The sequence below is a fragment of the Rhinolophus hipposideros genome (genome assembly GCF_964194185.1).
Source record: "Rhinolophus hipposideros genome assembly, chromosome: 16".
Classification (NCBI taxonomy): Eukaryota; Metazoa; Chordata; class Mammalia; order Chiroptera; family Rhinolophidae; genus Rhinolophus; species Rhinolophus hipposideros.
The window spans coordinates 49,290,957-49,306,275 of record NC_138062.1 but is presented as its reverse complement, the minus strand read 5'-3'; the positions used below and the strand labels follow the sequence as shown (position 1 = coordinate 49,306,275).

Genomic DNA, 15,319 nt, shown 5'->3' with positions numbered 1-15,319 from the left:
GTGCATGCACCATGGTGGTTTGCAGTGTCATACCTCTGAGTCCCCTGGACTGGCCTTACCTCCTCCCCATGTCCACTCTCCTCTTCCTGAGTCTGAGGTACCTGTGGAGGGCCGCTTAGTAGGCACAGGGCATGTGCAATAATCCTTATGACTCGGGTGGGGAGCAGAGTGGATGAGCGGGGGTCCCTCTCTCTGGCTTGTCCAGCTCATGGCCTGCACCTCACCTTGGCTGCAGGACTCTCCTAGGAACCCAAGATGCAGTCTCTCCCTGCTTCCCCACTCCCAGCCTGCAGGGGTGCTTGTTTCGCCCAGTCACCCCAGCCTCAGTATGGGCTCTAGCTTCCCTGAGGGGCTGTTTGGGGCAGAGGACCCCTAAGGTGTCTCTGCGCTGACCTTGCCGCTGTCCGACGTGGGCCCCCGGGCTCTCTGCACATGCACTTGCCACAGGGTACCTCTCTTCACACAGGTATCACCAACATGACCTTCCCCTTGTCCGACCAGCCGGTGCTGGGAGAATGGTTCATTTTTGTCGAAATGCAAGACCACCTGTACAACAAGTCCTTTGAAGTTCAGAAGTATGGTAAGTTGGAGAATCCAACATCTTAGGATTTCAGATCTGGGGGAAACCGCAGACCCGAGGACGACACAGATGATGAGGGTGGGGAAGGCAGAACCCCGTACAGTGAGGGCTGGGTACAGCCAGACGTGGCGTGGAGGGCTGGCTTTTATCATGGCCTTTTGTGTGTTTTTTTAAAATGGTGATAAAATATAAGTAACATAAAATTTACCATCTTAACTACTTCTCAACACGCAGTTAGTTCAGTGGCGTGAAGTACATTCACATTTGTGCAGCCATCACCACCATCTATCTTCAGAACTTGTTCACCTTCCCAAACCGACACTCTGTCCCCATTGAACACTCACTCCCCATCCCCGCCCCCAGCCCCTGGCACCCACCATCTACTTTCTGTGTCTAGGAATCTGACTCCTTTAGGGACCTCATATAGATGGCATGTGTCCTTTTGTGACTGGCTATTTCACTCAGCATAATGTCCTCCAGGTTCATCCATGTTGTAGCAAGTGTCAGAATTTCCTTCCTTTTTAAGGCCGTCATTTCCTTTTGTACTTTCATCCGTGTCCTGACCTCGGAGGCATCTCCACTTTACAGATGGGGAAACTGAGGCTGAGAGAGACATTAAGGAAAATGCTCAAGTAACAAGAGCTGGGGAGCGAACCTGCCAGAGCCACTTACTCTGCTTCTGTGCTAAAGTCACCCTTACGTGGTCAAGGGCTTCTCCTCCTTTTAGAAAGAAGATCCTGGAAGGAAAAGCTGTAGAGGTCAGGGCCGTGGGTTGCAAGCAACAGAAGCCCAGGGAAAATTCAGTAAGAAAAAGGAATTTATTGGCTCCTGTAACAAGCTCTCAGGACCAGGTTTTCTGTGTGCTGTTCCGGGTGTTGGTCCCTCCCTAAGCTGTGCGCTGCACAGGGTGACCAGATGGCTGGACACCCCTAGGCTGAGTCCTGCAGCAAAGAGAGGCGCCTTCCATCCGTAAGCACCCTCAGGCCTCTACTTGGTCCAGGAGCCACTGGCACACCCCTGGGATGGGCTGGGATTGGTTACACTCAAAGTACGTGGCCCCCTGAGAGAAACGGGGCGCTGGTCCCCTAACGATAGGAAGGAAATAGATGTGGCTGGCAAATCCCCAGAGAGCTGTCAGCACTCAACCAAGGGTGGCATAGATTATTCAGTGCAGTGGAGGGGCTGTCATTCTTTGGCCAACTTCTATACTCTGAGGCCCCCCCCAGTGGTGGAAGCCACCCGCCTCCCTCCTCTCTGCTCTCTCCTTGCAGTGCTGCCAAAGTTTGAGCTCCTTATTGACCCACCCCACTATATCAGGGACCTGGATAGCTGTGAGACCGGCACTGTGCAGGCCAGGTGAGATGGTTGTGCCCTGTCCCCCGCAGGCATGCCCCCCCCACCCCCCGTGGGCATGCATCTCCTCCCACAGGAATGCCCCTCCCCTGCTGCTGTCCCCTCCCACTCCTCCAGGGATGAGCCCTTCCCCTGAGGTGGGCACCTTTCCCCAGACCATACTTTTCTTTGTCAGGCCTCCCCCTCCCCCAGGTTTTGCCCCTTCGCTGAAGGCTCCCACTGCCCTCTTTCCCACAGGCAGCACCCACAGCTGCAGGCTGACCAGAGAGGGATTTCTAGAGGGGGTTGCCCTCTTAATGGCGAGGCCTTTCACCAAGGCCAAAGTGCTGCTGACCAGAGGGTATCAAGAGACACTGTCCCTTTCTGGGGTCCCAGGAGAGCCCTGCGATGCCCAGTGCCTGTATTCCCGCCCCAGCTCTGCCGCCTGCTGGAGCCTGTGGCCGGGCCAAGGCTGCTCTCTGGCCTGTGTCTCCTCCAGCTGTGTGTGTGTGTTAAAATGCAAGGACATGCTGTGCACACACATGTTTTCTAGTCTAGAAAATACTGTTGAAGTGTCTGGTGTTATAGGTTAATTCACGGCTGTCTTCCATTTTGCTCCTGCACTCTGGTAAGCAGGTGTCCCCTCTGCATCAGGCATGACATACACACATTTAAATTTCACCAATATCCCTGAGATGACAGTTTTATTCCCATTCTCTGGATGAGGAAACCGAGGCTCAGAGAAGTCAAGTCCCTAGTTCAAAGCTGAACTCATTAGGGCCCTTAGGGCCAGGCGTCTCTGGTCCTCCAATGGAGTCACCAACTCCAGTGGTTGTCTCACACATTCTGCCTGTTCTTGGGTCCAGAGTTCCTCTCTGACCCTCGGTCTCTTTCTCTGTCAAACATGAGGCTTGGTGCAGAGGATCACAGGGCCCTGATGTTATCTGTCCTGACTCAGGGCTGCAGGAAGGGTTGTAAGGATGGACTGTAGGATGAGGAAGCATCCCTGTGGGAGGGACATGATCTGGCAGTCGTCCGTGAGCATGTCTTGGGCACAATCAGCAGGTGGCCCTGGACAACTCCACCCCTATCCAGTTGCTGTACCAGTGACCATGCTCCTGCTTGTGGAGTTAACTTCGCTGGTCCTTTTGTTCCAGGTATACCTTTGGGAAACCTGTCTCCGGGACCTTAGTGATCAACATGACTGTGAACGGCGTGGGGTACTACAGCCAGGAGGTGGGGCACCCCATTCTTAGGACCATGAAGGTGAGGAACAGGAACCCGATGCTGTGCACCCACAGGGTCTGCTCTCTGCTTCAGTTCCACGATCATCCATTGTAGTTTACTTTCTAAAACAGTATACAGTGGGGATTTTCATGATGATAAAATTCTTTTTGGCTGAACATAGAGACTTTAGAAACTTTTCAAAACGGAAGTAAATAAAGATGACTTATCTTCCAACAAGCAGACACAACCATTGGTGATATTTTGGTGTGTTTCCCCCCAGGACATTGTATATAAAGTTTTTTGTTTTGTTTTGTTTTTTAAATAGCCATATAGAGTGTACGACTCAGTGGTTTTTAGTATATTCACAGAGTTGTGCAGCCCTCACCACTATCCAGTTTTAAAATAATTCCACCATCTCCCCCCAAATTTCTCAGATCCTTTTGCAGTTAATCCCTGTTTCCGTCTCCAGCTCTAGGCGACCACTAATTCACTTTCTGTCTCTATGGATTTGCCTGTTCTGGACATTTCACATAAATAGAATCATAGAACGTGGCCTGTTATGTCTGCCTCTTTTAATTCGGCATCATTTTTTCAGAGTTCATCCACGTTGTAGCATGTCAGTGCTTCATTCCTTTTTATCAACCAGTAATATTCCACTGTACGGAGGGACCACATTGTGTTTATCCATTCATCCGTTGATGGACTTTGGGTTGTTTCCACTTTTTGGCAATTGTGACTAATGCTCTCTGAACATTCATTTACAAGTTTTTTGTGGCCAGATGTTTTCCTTTCTCTTGGGTGTGGAATTTCTCACGTCACATGGTGTGGAATTAAATGAAGACCACCCAAATTAGGATGAACAAAGGCTATTGATTTGGAATTTGCTGTAGCAAGGTAGTTAGCCACTTCCATTTGGCAGAGATTTCATGGCAGGCGGAGACGTGGGAAAGCTTTATAGTGAAGGAAAAAGAGAAGACAGCTTTAGGTGTGTCCTGTTGCAGGCTGGTGACCTAGAGAAGCTGTAGGCGGCTAACTAGAAGCAGGCATCTGAAACAGTGTGTGAGGAATGCACATTTGACTTTCTCCAGTAGGTCCTAAGTTGGGAGTGGGGGCAAAAATCGGGGAAATTGTCAGTGATTAAGTTCTGGCCATTGGGGGCTGGTTTAGTTTAGTTGTTAGAGAGAGGCGTCTGTCTGGCTTCATGCAAATCTGACCTGTAGGTGACAGGTTGGTTTCCTGGGTTGGTGACTGCTGACTGTGGGTCAGTGTTTTTTTTTCTGCATGATCTAGCCATCATCCGTTCAATCTCTCAGTGGTGACTCTGTGTTTAGCTGTTTCAGAAATTCCTAGACTGCATGATGTCACATTCCTTGTATGTCAAGTTTTGTAACTTACTTTTTATTTTTCTTCTTCAACTTAACGTTACGTTGTGAGTGTGCTACAGTGTACCTGCACATGTCCTGGAGATTCTGTGCTTCTGTGGGGGCCGCTGACATTGAACCCTATCAGTGCCAGCTCCTCCTCACCCCACCCAAAGTTTCTCCCTGTCCCTTCCTTTCTTCCTGGAGGCCGCCCGCTGGTGGTGACCCCTGTTTCAGTTCTCTCGTTGACGAAGTAATTCACTCCACAGCTGTGTCTGGATGTGGAGTTGCCAGGCGCTAGGTGGGTCCTGAGATAGGTGTTGAATGGGGGAATTCTGTGCCTCTGAAGTGGGAGGGGAGTGAGCGCTCTGAAACGGGACTATTTTCAAATCTCCTCCCTACTGTCTGGCTGGCGGGGGATTGTCTCACGTGCCTCACAGAGTAGACGGGGACATTGTGCATCCCCACAGTGACTCATGGCATAGGTCAGGTGTGTCACCGAGTGTCTTCCTGGCCCTCCAGGTGGCCGGAGACACCTGGATTGCAGATGTGTTTGCGAGTTGTCCTTTGAAGCAGCTGCAGCCCCTATTGAGCACAGCCTTTGTGTCTCTTGCTTCCAGATCCACGGCTCCCAGGACTTTGACATCTGCGTGAAGGACATGATCCCGGCCGACGTCCCTGAGCACTTCCGGGGCATAGTCAGCATCTGGGCCATGGTCACCACTGTGGATGGGAGCCAGCAGGTGGCCTTTGATGACTCCACCCCCGTCCAGAGGCAGCTGGTAGACATCCGGTACTCCAAGGTCACCAGGAAGCAGTTCAAGCCGGGTCTGTCCTATGTGGGGATGGTAAGTGCTGGAGCCAGTGCCCAGTAGGCGCCAACCGAGGTCGCAGGCTCTGCCCTGCCTTCCACTCCAGCTCTCGCCTCAGGGCCACCATGAAACCACTGCCGTAGGGTCCCAATTGCATCTGGAGAAAACAAGACCAGCAGAGCTGGGTGTCACCTCAGGGGGACGCTTGCTCTGCTCCTGAACACTGCTACCCACACCCCAACCCCTCTTGCCTTCCACGGGCCATAGGACCTGGTGACCTCACACTGTGTCCTCCTCTTGCTCCACTTTGGAACCTCCCTTCTCTCAGCCACCACTGTCCCAAGCATGGAGACACAGCTCATGTGCCCTTTGATTTTCGGGTCCCAGCTGGAGTAGAAGCTAAAGCACCACAGGCATGGTCAGAATATGCATGAAGAAGGGGTTTGGGGCTATGGATTCAGGGAAAGGGGAGCATTCATGTATAGTTGAGAAATTACCCACCATCTGCATTAAAGAACAGAGCTATTAATGGGACTCACACAGATTGAAGCCCCCGTTACCCCATCACCAAATACCTGCTCCAGGGTCCCTCCCGGCCCACTGACCACATTTCTTTTACAACATTCATGTCTTCTGAACCCTTCAATCTGATCACTTTTTCTACCCGCCTGAATGATGAGATACAAGAGTTACTGTCTATGGCATTGCCCACCCTGTTCCTACCCTGGCGTGAGGCTAACGGGCTGGCTTGTGGTGATTTGCACCTTGTGATTTCTTTGCGCAGTCCAGTCATGAAGGTTTTCCCCTCTGTGTTCTTCTAAGCGTTTTATAGTTTTAGCTCTTCCATTTAGATCAGTATCCATTTTGAGTTCATTTTTATATATGGTGTGAGGTAAGGGTTCCACTTCATTCTTTTGCATGTGGCGATCCAATGGTTTCTCCATTTGTTGAAGAAACTATACTTTTCCCCAGTGAGTGGCCTTGGCACCCTTATCAAAGATCAATTGGCTGTAGATGTGTGGGTCCATTTCTGGACTCCATTGGTTTCCATGTCTATTCTTATGCTACTACCACCCTATCTCGATTATTACATTTTTGTAGTGACTTTTGAAATTGCAATGTGTGAGTTCTCCTTCTTTGTTCCTTTTTTAGGATTGCTTTGGCTCCTGGAGGCCCCTGCAATTCCTTGTGAATTTTAGCATCAGCTTGTCTCATCAAAGAAGCCGGCTGGGGTTCTGGTGGGGATCAGGTCGAGTCTGTAAATGAGTTTGGGGAGTGTTGCCTAACCACTTGAAATCTTTGATGACCCCTTCCAGGTGGAGCTGTCCTACCCTGATGGCAGCCCAGCTGAGGGGGTGACGGTCCAAATCAGGGCAGAGCTGACACCAAAGGACAACATCTACACTACGGAATCTGTGTCCCGGGAAGGGCTGGTGGCGTTTGAAATCCCCTCCATCCCCATGTCAGCCCAGCATGTGTGGCTGGAGGTGGGTGAGTTGCCTGGGCCCTGTCATTCAGCCAACAGGCACATGCTCAGGAGGCCTGGGTCCTCTCCCTACCCTGAGAGATTCATGGTCTGATGGGGGAAGCCAACAGGGGTACAGATAATGCACCTGCCCCAGAGCAAGGTGGGAGGCTGCTTCTGGGAGAATAGGACAGTATGCAGAGGCCCAGAGGCCCACGATCACAGTGCAATTGGGTCCTGCAAGTGCCCAGCCAAGCTGAGCCATTTCAGGAAGCTATGGAGGAAGGAGCTGGTGAGGCTGACCCCCACCTCCCAGAAGGTAGTCAGGCGGACAGAGTCATCTGAATTTTGACACCCAGCCACTTCTCCAGTGCACATACCCTGTTTCCCTGAAAATAAGACCTAACTGGACAATCAGCTCTAATGCATCTTTTGGACTTGGTATTCTATTCTATTCTGTTCTGTTCTGTTCTGTTCTGTTCTGTTCTGTTCTGTTCTGTCCTGTCCTGTCCTGTCCTGTCCTATCCTATATTATACCTGGTCTTACGTTATAGTAAAATAAGACTGGGTCTTATATTAATTTTTGCTCCAAAAGACGCATTAGAACTGATTTTCTGGGTAGGTCTTATTTTCGTGGAAACAAGGTAGTTGGGGGATTGGGGGACGGCAGGTGGGCAGACAGGAGATGATGATGGAGAGGGCACCAAGCTTGGAACTGCTGAGGTACAATCAGTAGGACTTGGTGTCCCATTGTCAGGGGAAGGAGGAACAGGAATGATAGAAGTGGTGTCCTGGCTCCCAGCTCTGTGACCGCCCCAGAGATACTGGGTGGGGGGGACGCGGCAACTGAGAATAAATGTGTAGGTGGGAGCTGAGGACATTTGTGGTCTCTGTGTCCCTTATGGGTGACATGTCCTTAAAGCTTCTTAACCACCAAAGCCACAAGCACAGGGGTCCTCAGGCCACCCACACTCTACCAACTGGCTATAAATTTGGGTTTCCTGCTGCCTCACTACCTTACAATTTCAGGTTTTTAAAAAATGGAAGACATTTCTTTATTTCCATTCATCCGTTAGCCATTAAGTAGCAGCAAAGCGTCCAAATGCTTCAAATATCAGAATTAGCTGAATAATTTTCTCATAGATGTCTGAAAATTAGCTTTTTCCAAAAATGCCCCTTTAATAGAAAGATATTCTATTTCTGTTACCAAATACTACTTAGGAGAAGGCCTTTAATTAACTGGTTTTTAAAAAGCAGAACCAATTTTAAATATTATCTAATTTTTTTATTGCTATGTAATTGACATGTAACATTATATTAGTTTCCTATGTATAACAATGATTCAATATGCGCGCATATTACAAAACAGCCACTACGGTAAGTCTGGTTAACATCCATCACCACGCATAGTTTCAAATAATTTTTTCTTGTGACGAGAACTTTTAAGATCTCCTTTCTTAGCAACTTTCAAATATATAATACAGTATTGTTTACCATAGTCATCCTGTTACACAGTATATCCCCAGGACTGCAAGTTCGAACCTTTTGCAATTACAGTTTTATTATAGAAAAATAATACAAATTAGAACAAAGCAAAGAGAGAGAGACGCTTAGGACAAGAGCTGGGAGGGTCCCAAATTCGAAGCTTCTTGTGCTGTCTCTGTGGAGTTGTGACTCATTACCCTCCCAGCTCACGGATGTGTGACAGTACACAAAAAGAACTGCCAACCAGGGGCGCTCACTCACGTCAGTGTCCACTGTTTTTATTGGGGTTTCATTACATAGGTGCCATGGATTGACTCATGGGCCCAAAGACCGAACTCAGTCTCCAGCTACCTCCCCAAGCTGGAGGTCAGGATGATATGTGACTCAGAGCCCCAATCCTCCAATCAAAGGGTTGGTCTTTCTGGAGGGGCCGTCCTCATCCTGAGTCATCTCATTAGCCACATTCTCAGGACCTACCATGAATAACAAAAGCACTCTCATCACCCGATAAATTCTGGGGGTTTAGAGGCAGAAGCCTGGCCCCCTTCTTTATTCTTCATCACGCAGAGGTCTTAGACTGCCCCTTAAACATTTCTCTTGTGTTAGCCACATTCTTTTAGCAGCAACTGAAGGCAACAGGCTCAAACCGCCAAAGGAGCAAAAATAGTATAACCACCAGGATCTGGGGCATGCAGGGGTTGGGCTGTGAGCTCCAGGCGGGTCCAGGTCCAGAGCCCCTGGGATGCTGTCCAGGATAGCCGCTCCCTTTCCAGACTGCCATCTCCTCTATTCCCTTCTCAGGCAGGTTATTCCCTCAGAGAAGCTACCCTGGGGCTGCTGGCAAGCTTGGGGCGGGGTGGGGGTGGGGTGGGGGGGTGGGGGGTGGGGAGGTGGGGGGTGGGGGGGCGGCGAATGAAAACATGCACACAGAGAGGAGGGGGTTTTCCCCAAAATGTGATGGCACTGTCTCCTGATGGCCACCTGTCCCTGCCTGAGCCGACCCCCAACACCCTGTGACCAGTCTTGGACAATTGCTTCCTACGGAGCTGGAAAGAACAGGCTAACCATACTGAACCCCATTGTCTGAGAATTGAGAATTGAGTTCCCCAAAGGGAAACTGGAGCCTGAGGGGGTCTTCCTGCAGGGCAGGCCAAGCATCCCAAGACCCCCTTCCCAGGCACCCAGGCCTTGATCAAGTACCCTCTCTTCTTCAGACCAAGGTGACAGCACTCTACGGAAAGCCTGTGGGGACCCAGTACCTGCCCAGCTACCTCTCTCTCAGCAGCTGGTACTCCCCCAGCCAGTGCTACCTGCAGCTGCAGCCGCCCTCCCACCCCCTGCAGGTAAGGCTTTCAGCTGTGCCTTTCCCCAGGCAGGATGGAGCCCAGGATGTGGCATGCACGCTCCCCCAGGGGACCTATACTGGCCCCAGCAGGACTAATGCTGAGGCCAGTGCTGGACCCCCCATCTCTCCAGCAATGAAGGTATTCGTGGGAATGAATGCCTGTAATTTATTTGTGATGAACGTTAAGGCTGTGGCTCAGGGTTTACCATGATAAACATGACTCCTATACTCAGGGTGCCACTGCTCCCAGGTCTCAGATGGTTCCCCTGCTGTTGGCACTGGGTTCTCCACTTTCTAGAGGCTTCCACTTCTTGTGTGAAGGCACCAGGAATTTCCCCACCCAGACACTTCCAGACATACCGAGTGCAAAGACGAGACGAACTTAGAGCTGGGTCACTTGTTAGTTCTTTCTAAGTCTGTTATTCCACAATCTCATTAAGTAAGATGCGTGGAGAGGTACGTGGAGAGGATTTGTAAAAATTGAGCAGTAAGTTGGGAGAGTTCCCATGTACCCCTGACCCCTGCACACTGATTAGCAGCACCTGGCATTACTGTTAAAATGGATGAGCCAATATCGGTGCATTATTATGAACTAAAGTCCATAATGTACATTAGGTTTCTCTCTTGGTGTTGCACATTCTATGAGTTTGGACAAATGTACAATGACATATACCGTGTTTCCCTGAAAATAAGACCTAGCCGGACAATCAGCTCTAATGCAGCTTTTGGAGCAAAAATTAATATAAGACCCGGTCTTATTTTACTATAAGACCCAGTCTATATAATTAATATAATATAATATAATATAATATAATATAATATAATATAATATAATATAATATAATATAATATATAACATATATTATACAATATAATAGATATTGTATAATATAAGACCGGGTCTTATATTAAGTTTTGCTCCAAAGGACACATTAGAGCTGAATTGTCCGGCTAGGTCTTATTTTCGGGGAAATACGGTATATACCGTTACAGTATCATACAAAATGGTTTCATTGCCCTAAAAATCCTCTGTGCTCTACCTCTTCATCTTTCCCTCCCCGCTAGCTCCTGGCAACCATTGATCTTTTCACTGTCTTTATACTTTTGCCTTTCCCAGAATGTTGTATGGTCAGAATCATGCAGTATGTAGCCTTTTCAGTTTGGCTTCTTTCATTTAGAAACTTGCATTGAAGTTTCCTCCGTGACTTTTCATGACTTGAGAGCTCCTTTCATTTTAGTGGTGAATAACACTCCATTGTATAGTATGGACGAACTGCGGTTTGTTTAGTCCCTCACCTACTGAACGATACATAGCTATGTGTTTTATAAAGCACTCCGTTAACCCCCTTAACCAGAGCACCAAGGGCGGGGCCTGGCTGCCATGGGTAGTGGCAGGCCCACCAGCATTGCTCCTAATGCAAACCACTTGCCATGGGCTCCCAGGCCCTACCAGCCCCATAAACCTCTAGCAGTTCTGCCCAGACCCAAGGCCACAAGGGGCCCCTGGGATGCAGCTCGAAGAAATTCCAGCTCCATGCCTGTCTCCTGGGCTTGGCAGCCCTCTGCAGGGGTTATAAGAATGAGAAACTCAGGAGAGATCGTGCCCAGCTTGGCTGAACACACTGTTCTTGTCGTAATGCTGTTCAACCAGCAGTGTGGTCTGGGGACACTGGCATTGGCCACTTTCCCACGGGGGTGGGAAGAAGCCCTGTGTCCCCAGCTGCCAGTACCACTCTTCCCAGTAGGTGAGGACTTGGCTGGGTCAGATGAGGACTCAGACTTTCCTCTTGGAGGGACGTCTCCATCCTGCCTGAGTCAGTCAGCAGGCTCCAGCTCCTCCTACCCCCAGGCTGTCATCAAGGGGCCCTGGGTGCGACCTCAGGGCATTGAGGCAAGAGGGGCCTTGCTTGGTGCAGCCTGCGGGTCGGAGGAGCTGGAGCCTGCTGACTGACTATGTTTCTCCTTCCTCTGGCACCAAGGCACATGCAGGGATGAGCTGCTCTGTATAAGAGGAATGTCACTTCAATATTTTAGGGTTAGTGTGACGCCACAGGGTTAGTGTAGGAGAAAGCTTCGTGCTCTTTCCTTCTATCTATCCAACATTTCAAACAGAAGGGTACTTTTGTTTGTCTTTTTATAAGGGATATTTATAAATTCAAGATAATTTTTTTTAAGTATAATAAACAACCGCATGCTTTTCCCTTAGATTTATGAATTAACATTTGCCTCCATCGTCCATTCCTCCATCCACCCACCTATTCATTCACCTACCCAACCATCCATTCACACACCCACCCAACCACCCATCCATGCACCCATCTACCTAATTTCTCTCCACTGTTTTTGACTGCAGCGTTTGAAAGTATATTACACATATCATGACGTTTCACTCTTAAATACTTGAGCATAATATATCCTAAAAATAAGGACATTCTTTCACATGGCCTGAAGGCCATTGTCACATCGAAGAAAATTACATTAACTCAATTATATTGTTCCAGCCACAGGCAATATTCAGGTTTTCAAAGGTGTCCTCAAGATGTAACATATATCTAGTGTGTGTGCACACCCATGCATGTCTGCACAATTGTGTGCACCTGTGTGGGTGCATATACATATATGTGCACGTGCACATGTGTGAACGCACATGCATGGTTTGTGTGCACGTCTTATTCAGGATCAATTTACATGTTGTATTTTGGCTCTTCTGTGTCCGTAGTCATACTTGATCTGGAACAATCCCCCCACCTTTTCATTACCATAACTTTTGTGAAGAATGCAGGCCTATGGTTCCTTTATCCGGCCTCCCCTAGTGTTTTCAATTTTTTAAATGTTGTTTGGCTTTTTCTTGTTGAATCATGGAGTTCTTTATATATTCTGGACACTGGGCACTTATCAGATATGTGGTTTGCAAACATTTTGTCTCATTTTCTGGGTTGTGTTTTCACTTTCCTGATGGTATCCTTTGATGCAACAAAAGTTTAATTTTGGTGAATTCCAATTTATCTTTTTTCTTTTTTTCTTTCGTTGCTTGTGCTTTGGTGCCATATTTTAAAAAAACTATTGCTAATTCCATGGTCATGAAAATTTACCCTTGTTTTCTTCTAAGAGTTTTATAGTTTTAGTTCTTACATTTAAGGTTTTGAATTGTTTCCAATTATTTTTTATATATGGTGTGCGGTGGGGTCCGACTTCAGTCCTTTGCACCATCTGTTGAAAAGACTGTCCTTTTCCCACTGACTGGTCTTTGCACCCTCATTGAAAATCATTAGGCCGTAGATGTGTGGGTTTATTTCTGGAATCTCAATTCTATCCCATTTATCTATACGTCTATACTTATGCCAATGCCACACTTTCTTGATTGCTATAGTTCTGTAGTAAGTTTTTAAATCAGCGCATGTTTGTCCTCTGACTTTGCTCTTTTGCAAGATTGTTTTGGTTATCCTGGATCCTTTTTATTTCAATGTGAATTTTAAGGTCAGCCTTTCCATTCTGCCTAAAAAAGCCATTGGCATTTTGATAGGCTTGCCCTTAATGTTACCATCATACAAAACCACGATACATTTATCAAAACTAAGAAACCAACACTAGATATTTCCATGAACTAAACTGGTGTTTAAATTTCATTTGGTTTTCTCACATCTTTTTCTGGTCCAGAATCTCATTCAGGTTCCCTCATTGTGTTTTGAAACCATCCTCCAATCTGATGGTTTCTCAGTCTTTTCTGTCCTTGATACTCTTGAAGAGTTCACTCTTCTTTTTGTTGCTCAAATTTGGTGATCAGAGTGCCTTTGGGCCAGCTCCTTAAACAGGCATGCTGTCATCTTCGGGTGGTGGTGGTGGTGTGGGGGGTGTAGAATGACATTTATTAACCACCCATGGCGAATTGGTGTGGTGTGGAGCATGACATGTTCATCAGCTCATTCGCTCTTTAGGACCTTCTGTACTGGAAATATGACCTTATTTTACGGATGGGGGAACTGAGGCTCAGAGGAGTGAAATGACTTGCCCAAGGACCCACAACTAGAGCAAAACTCACCACCCGCCCCAGGTTTCCCTCCTCTGGACATTCAGGGCAATCCAGATGTTTGGGGAGAGTCATGGACTGCAAAAGACGGGGCATAGGAGAGAAGCTCTGGGGGAAAGGCCCAGAGGATGACCTTCCACATAGCCTGTGGCCTCAGCGTTAGACATGGTTATACCCCAAACCACCAGGGAGGTCACAGGACCTGGGAGGCTTCAGCTGTAACACAGGGAATGAGGGCAGCTTGGTGGCTAAGCAAGGGGCCCTGGCATCAGCCTGCCTGGGTTTGAATCTAACCCCCACCACTCATTCACCTGGGAAAGGGATGGAGCCTCAGTTTCCCCCTCTGGAAACTTGGGGATTAGAGAGGACCCAACTTGTCAATTGCACATTTGATGAGAAGGCCCAGCTCACTGTAGCCCTGGCACCTGCAGAGTTAGGGAGTAGTTCCAAGACCACCCACGCTCCTGGCACCAATTGCGGAATTTGGGGGTCCCCAAATCATCCTCAGGTTTTTAAAATTTCTAAGGGACGTTTACAGAATCACTGAAAGCTGTTATACTCGGTTACACTTTATTACATTGAAAGAAACAGATTAAAATCAGCCTAGGAAAGAGAACACAGGGCAGGGTCTAGGAGACTTCTGAATGTGAGCTTCCATTGGTCCTCTCCAGCATGATGTGTGACAACATGCATGGTGTACTGCCCACCACGACACTCATCTGAGTTTTTTTTGAGGGGTCAGTCACATAGACATGTCTGACTATTGCATGACTGGCCTCTGTCACAGCCGCTCCAAAGGTCAAACCGATAGAGCGTGGCCTGCGGCCCCCACAGTAAATCATATTGTCACTATCTGGTGTGGCCCAAGACCCCAGGTAAACAAAGACACTTCTCAGGCAGAACATTTTAATGATTCAGAGATCACCTATTAGGAGCCAGGAGGAAATTCCAGACCTCTTTTTGGGCCAAGTTCGATTCTTTACCACACGACACCTCATGGAGAGCTTCCATACTGTTATTCCATGTTATGTGCCCGATAGCTCCATTTGTAGAACAGCAGCTGAGGCTGCCAAGGAGATGTGGCCACAGCCGGCATGGGATGCCAGGCAATCTTCCCTGAAGCCAGCACTCCTCCCTCAGCCATCCCAACCTCCCTGTGGCCCCAGAGTGGCTGGCTCCCTGCGTGGGCTGTGGCATTGGTAATGGGTTGTTGGTGTCAGGCAGGAGTTTCCATGCTACATGTCTCCTGCAGGTCGGGGAAGAAGCCCATTTTTCTGTGAAGTCCACGTGTCCCTGCAATTTCACCTTGTACTACGAGGTGGCCGCACGGGGAAACATCGTGCTCTCGGGCCAGCAGCCTGCCCACATCACCCAGCAGAGAAGCAGGCGGGCGGCCCCGGAGAAACCAATTCGCTTAACACACCTTTCCGAGACAGGTGAGCCAGGCCGCAAGCTGGAAGTTCTGTTCTTCCTTCTGAACCACTGAGACTAGGATGGGTGCCCCAGAAAGGAAGGGTAAGCTAGACGTAGTCAAAAGGGGAGCCTACCTCAGGAGGGCATGTGTCCCAGGTGAGACAGGGCTGGGTACAGGAGAGTGGGCAGTGACTAGCTGCTGGAGGTGGAGATGTCCTCTAAGGTCACCCTCACTGTGTGTCCTCAGGGGACAGGGTGGGCCAGTCACAATC

At 48.7% G+C, this 15,319-nt stretch overlaps 1 protein-coding gene across 2 annotated transcripts in view; it reads left to right on the top strand.

Annotated features, from left to right (window-relative positions):
* CPAMD8 (C3 and PZP like alpha-2-macroglobulin domain containing 8) overlaps positions 1–15,319 on the top strand; it is a 65,290-nt gene that overhangs the window by 13,221 nt on the left and 36,750 nt on the right. For both annotated transcript variants that reach the window (XR_013995213.1, XM_081077767.1), the window contains exons 8-14: positions 467–580; positions 1,852–1,936; positions 3,070–3,178; positions 5,121–5,348; positions 6,629–6,799; positions 9,477–9,605; positions 14,887–15,070. Coding sequence is in view for 1 of the 2 variants with exons in the window: in XM_081077767.1 (XP_080933893.1) it covers positions 467–580; positions 1,852–1,936; positions 3,070–3,178; positions 5,121–5,348; positions 6,629–6,799; positions 9,477–9,605; positions 14,887–15,070 (1,020 nt within the window). In the remaining variant the exon portion in view is untranslated. The remainder of the gene's footprint in view (positions 1–466; positions 581–1,851; positions 1,937–3,069; positions 3,179–5,120; positions 5,349–6,628; positions 6,800–9,476; positions 9,606–14,886; positions 15,071–15,319) is intronic.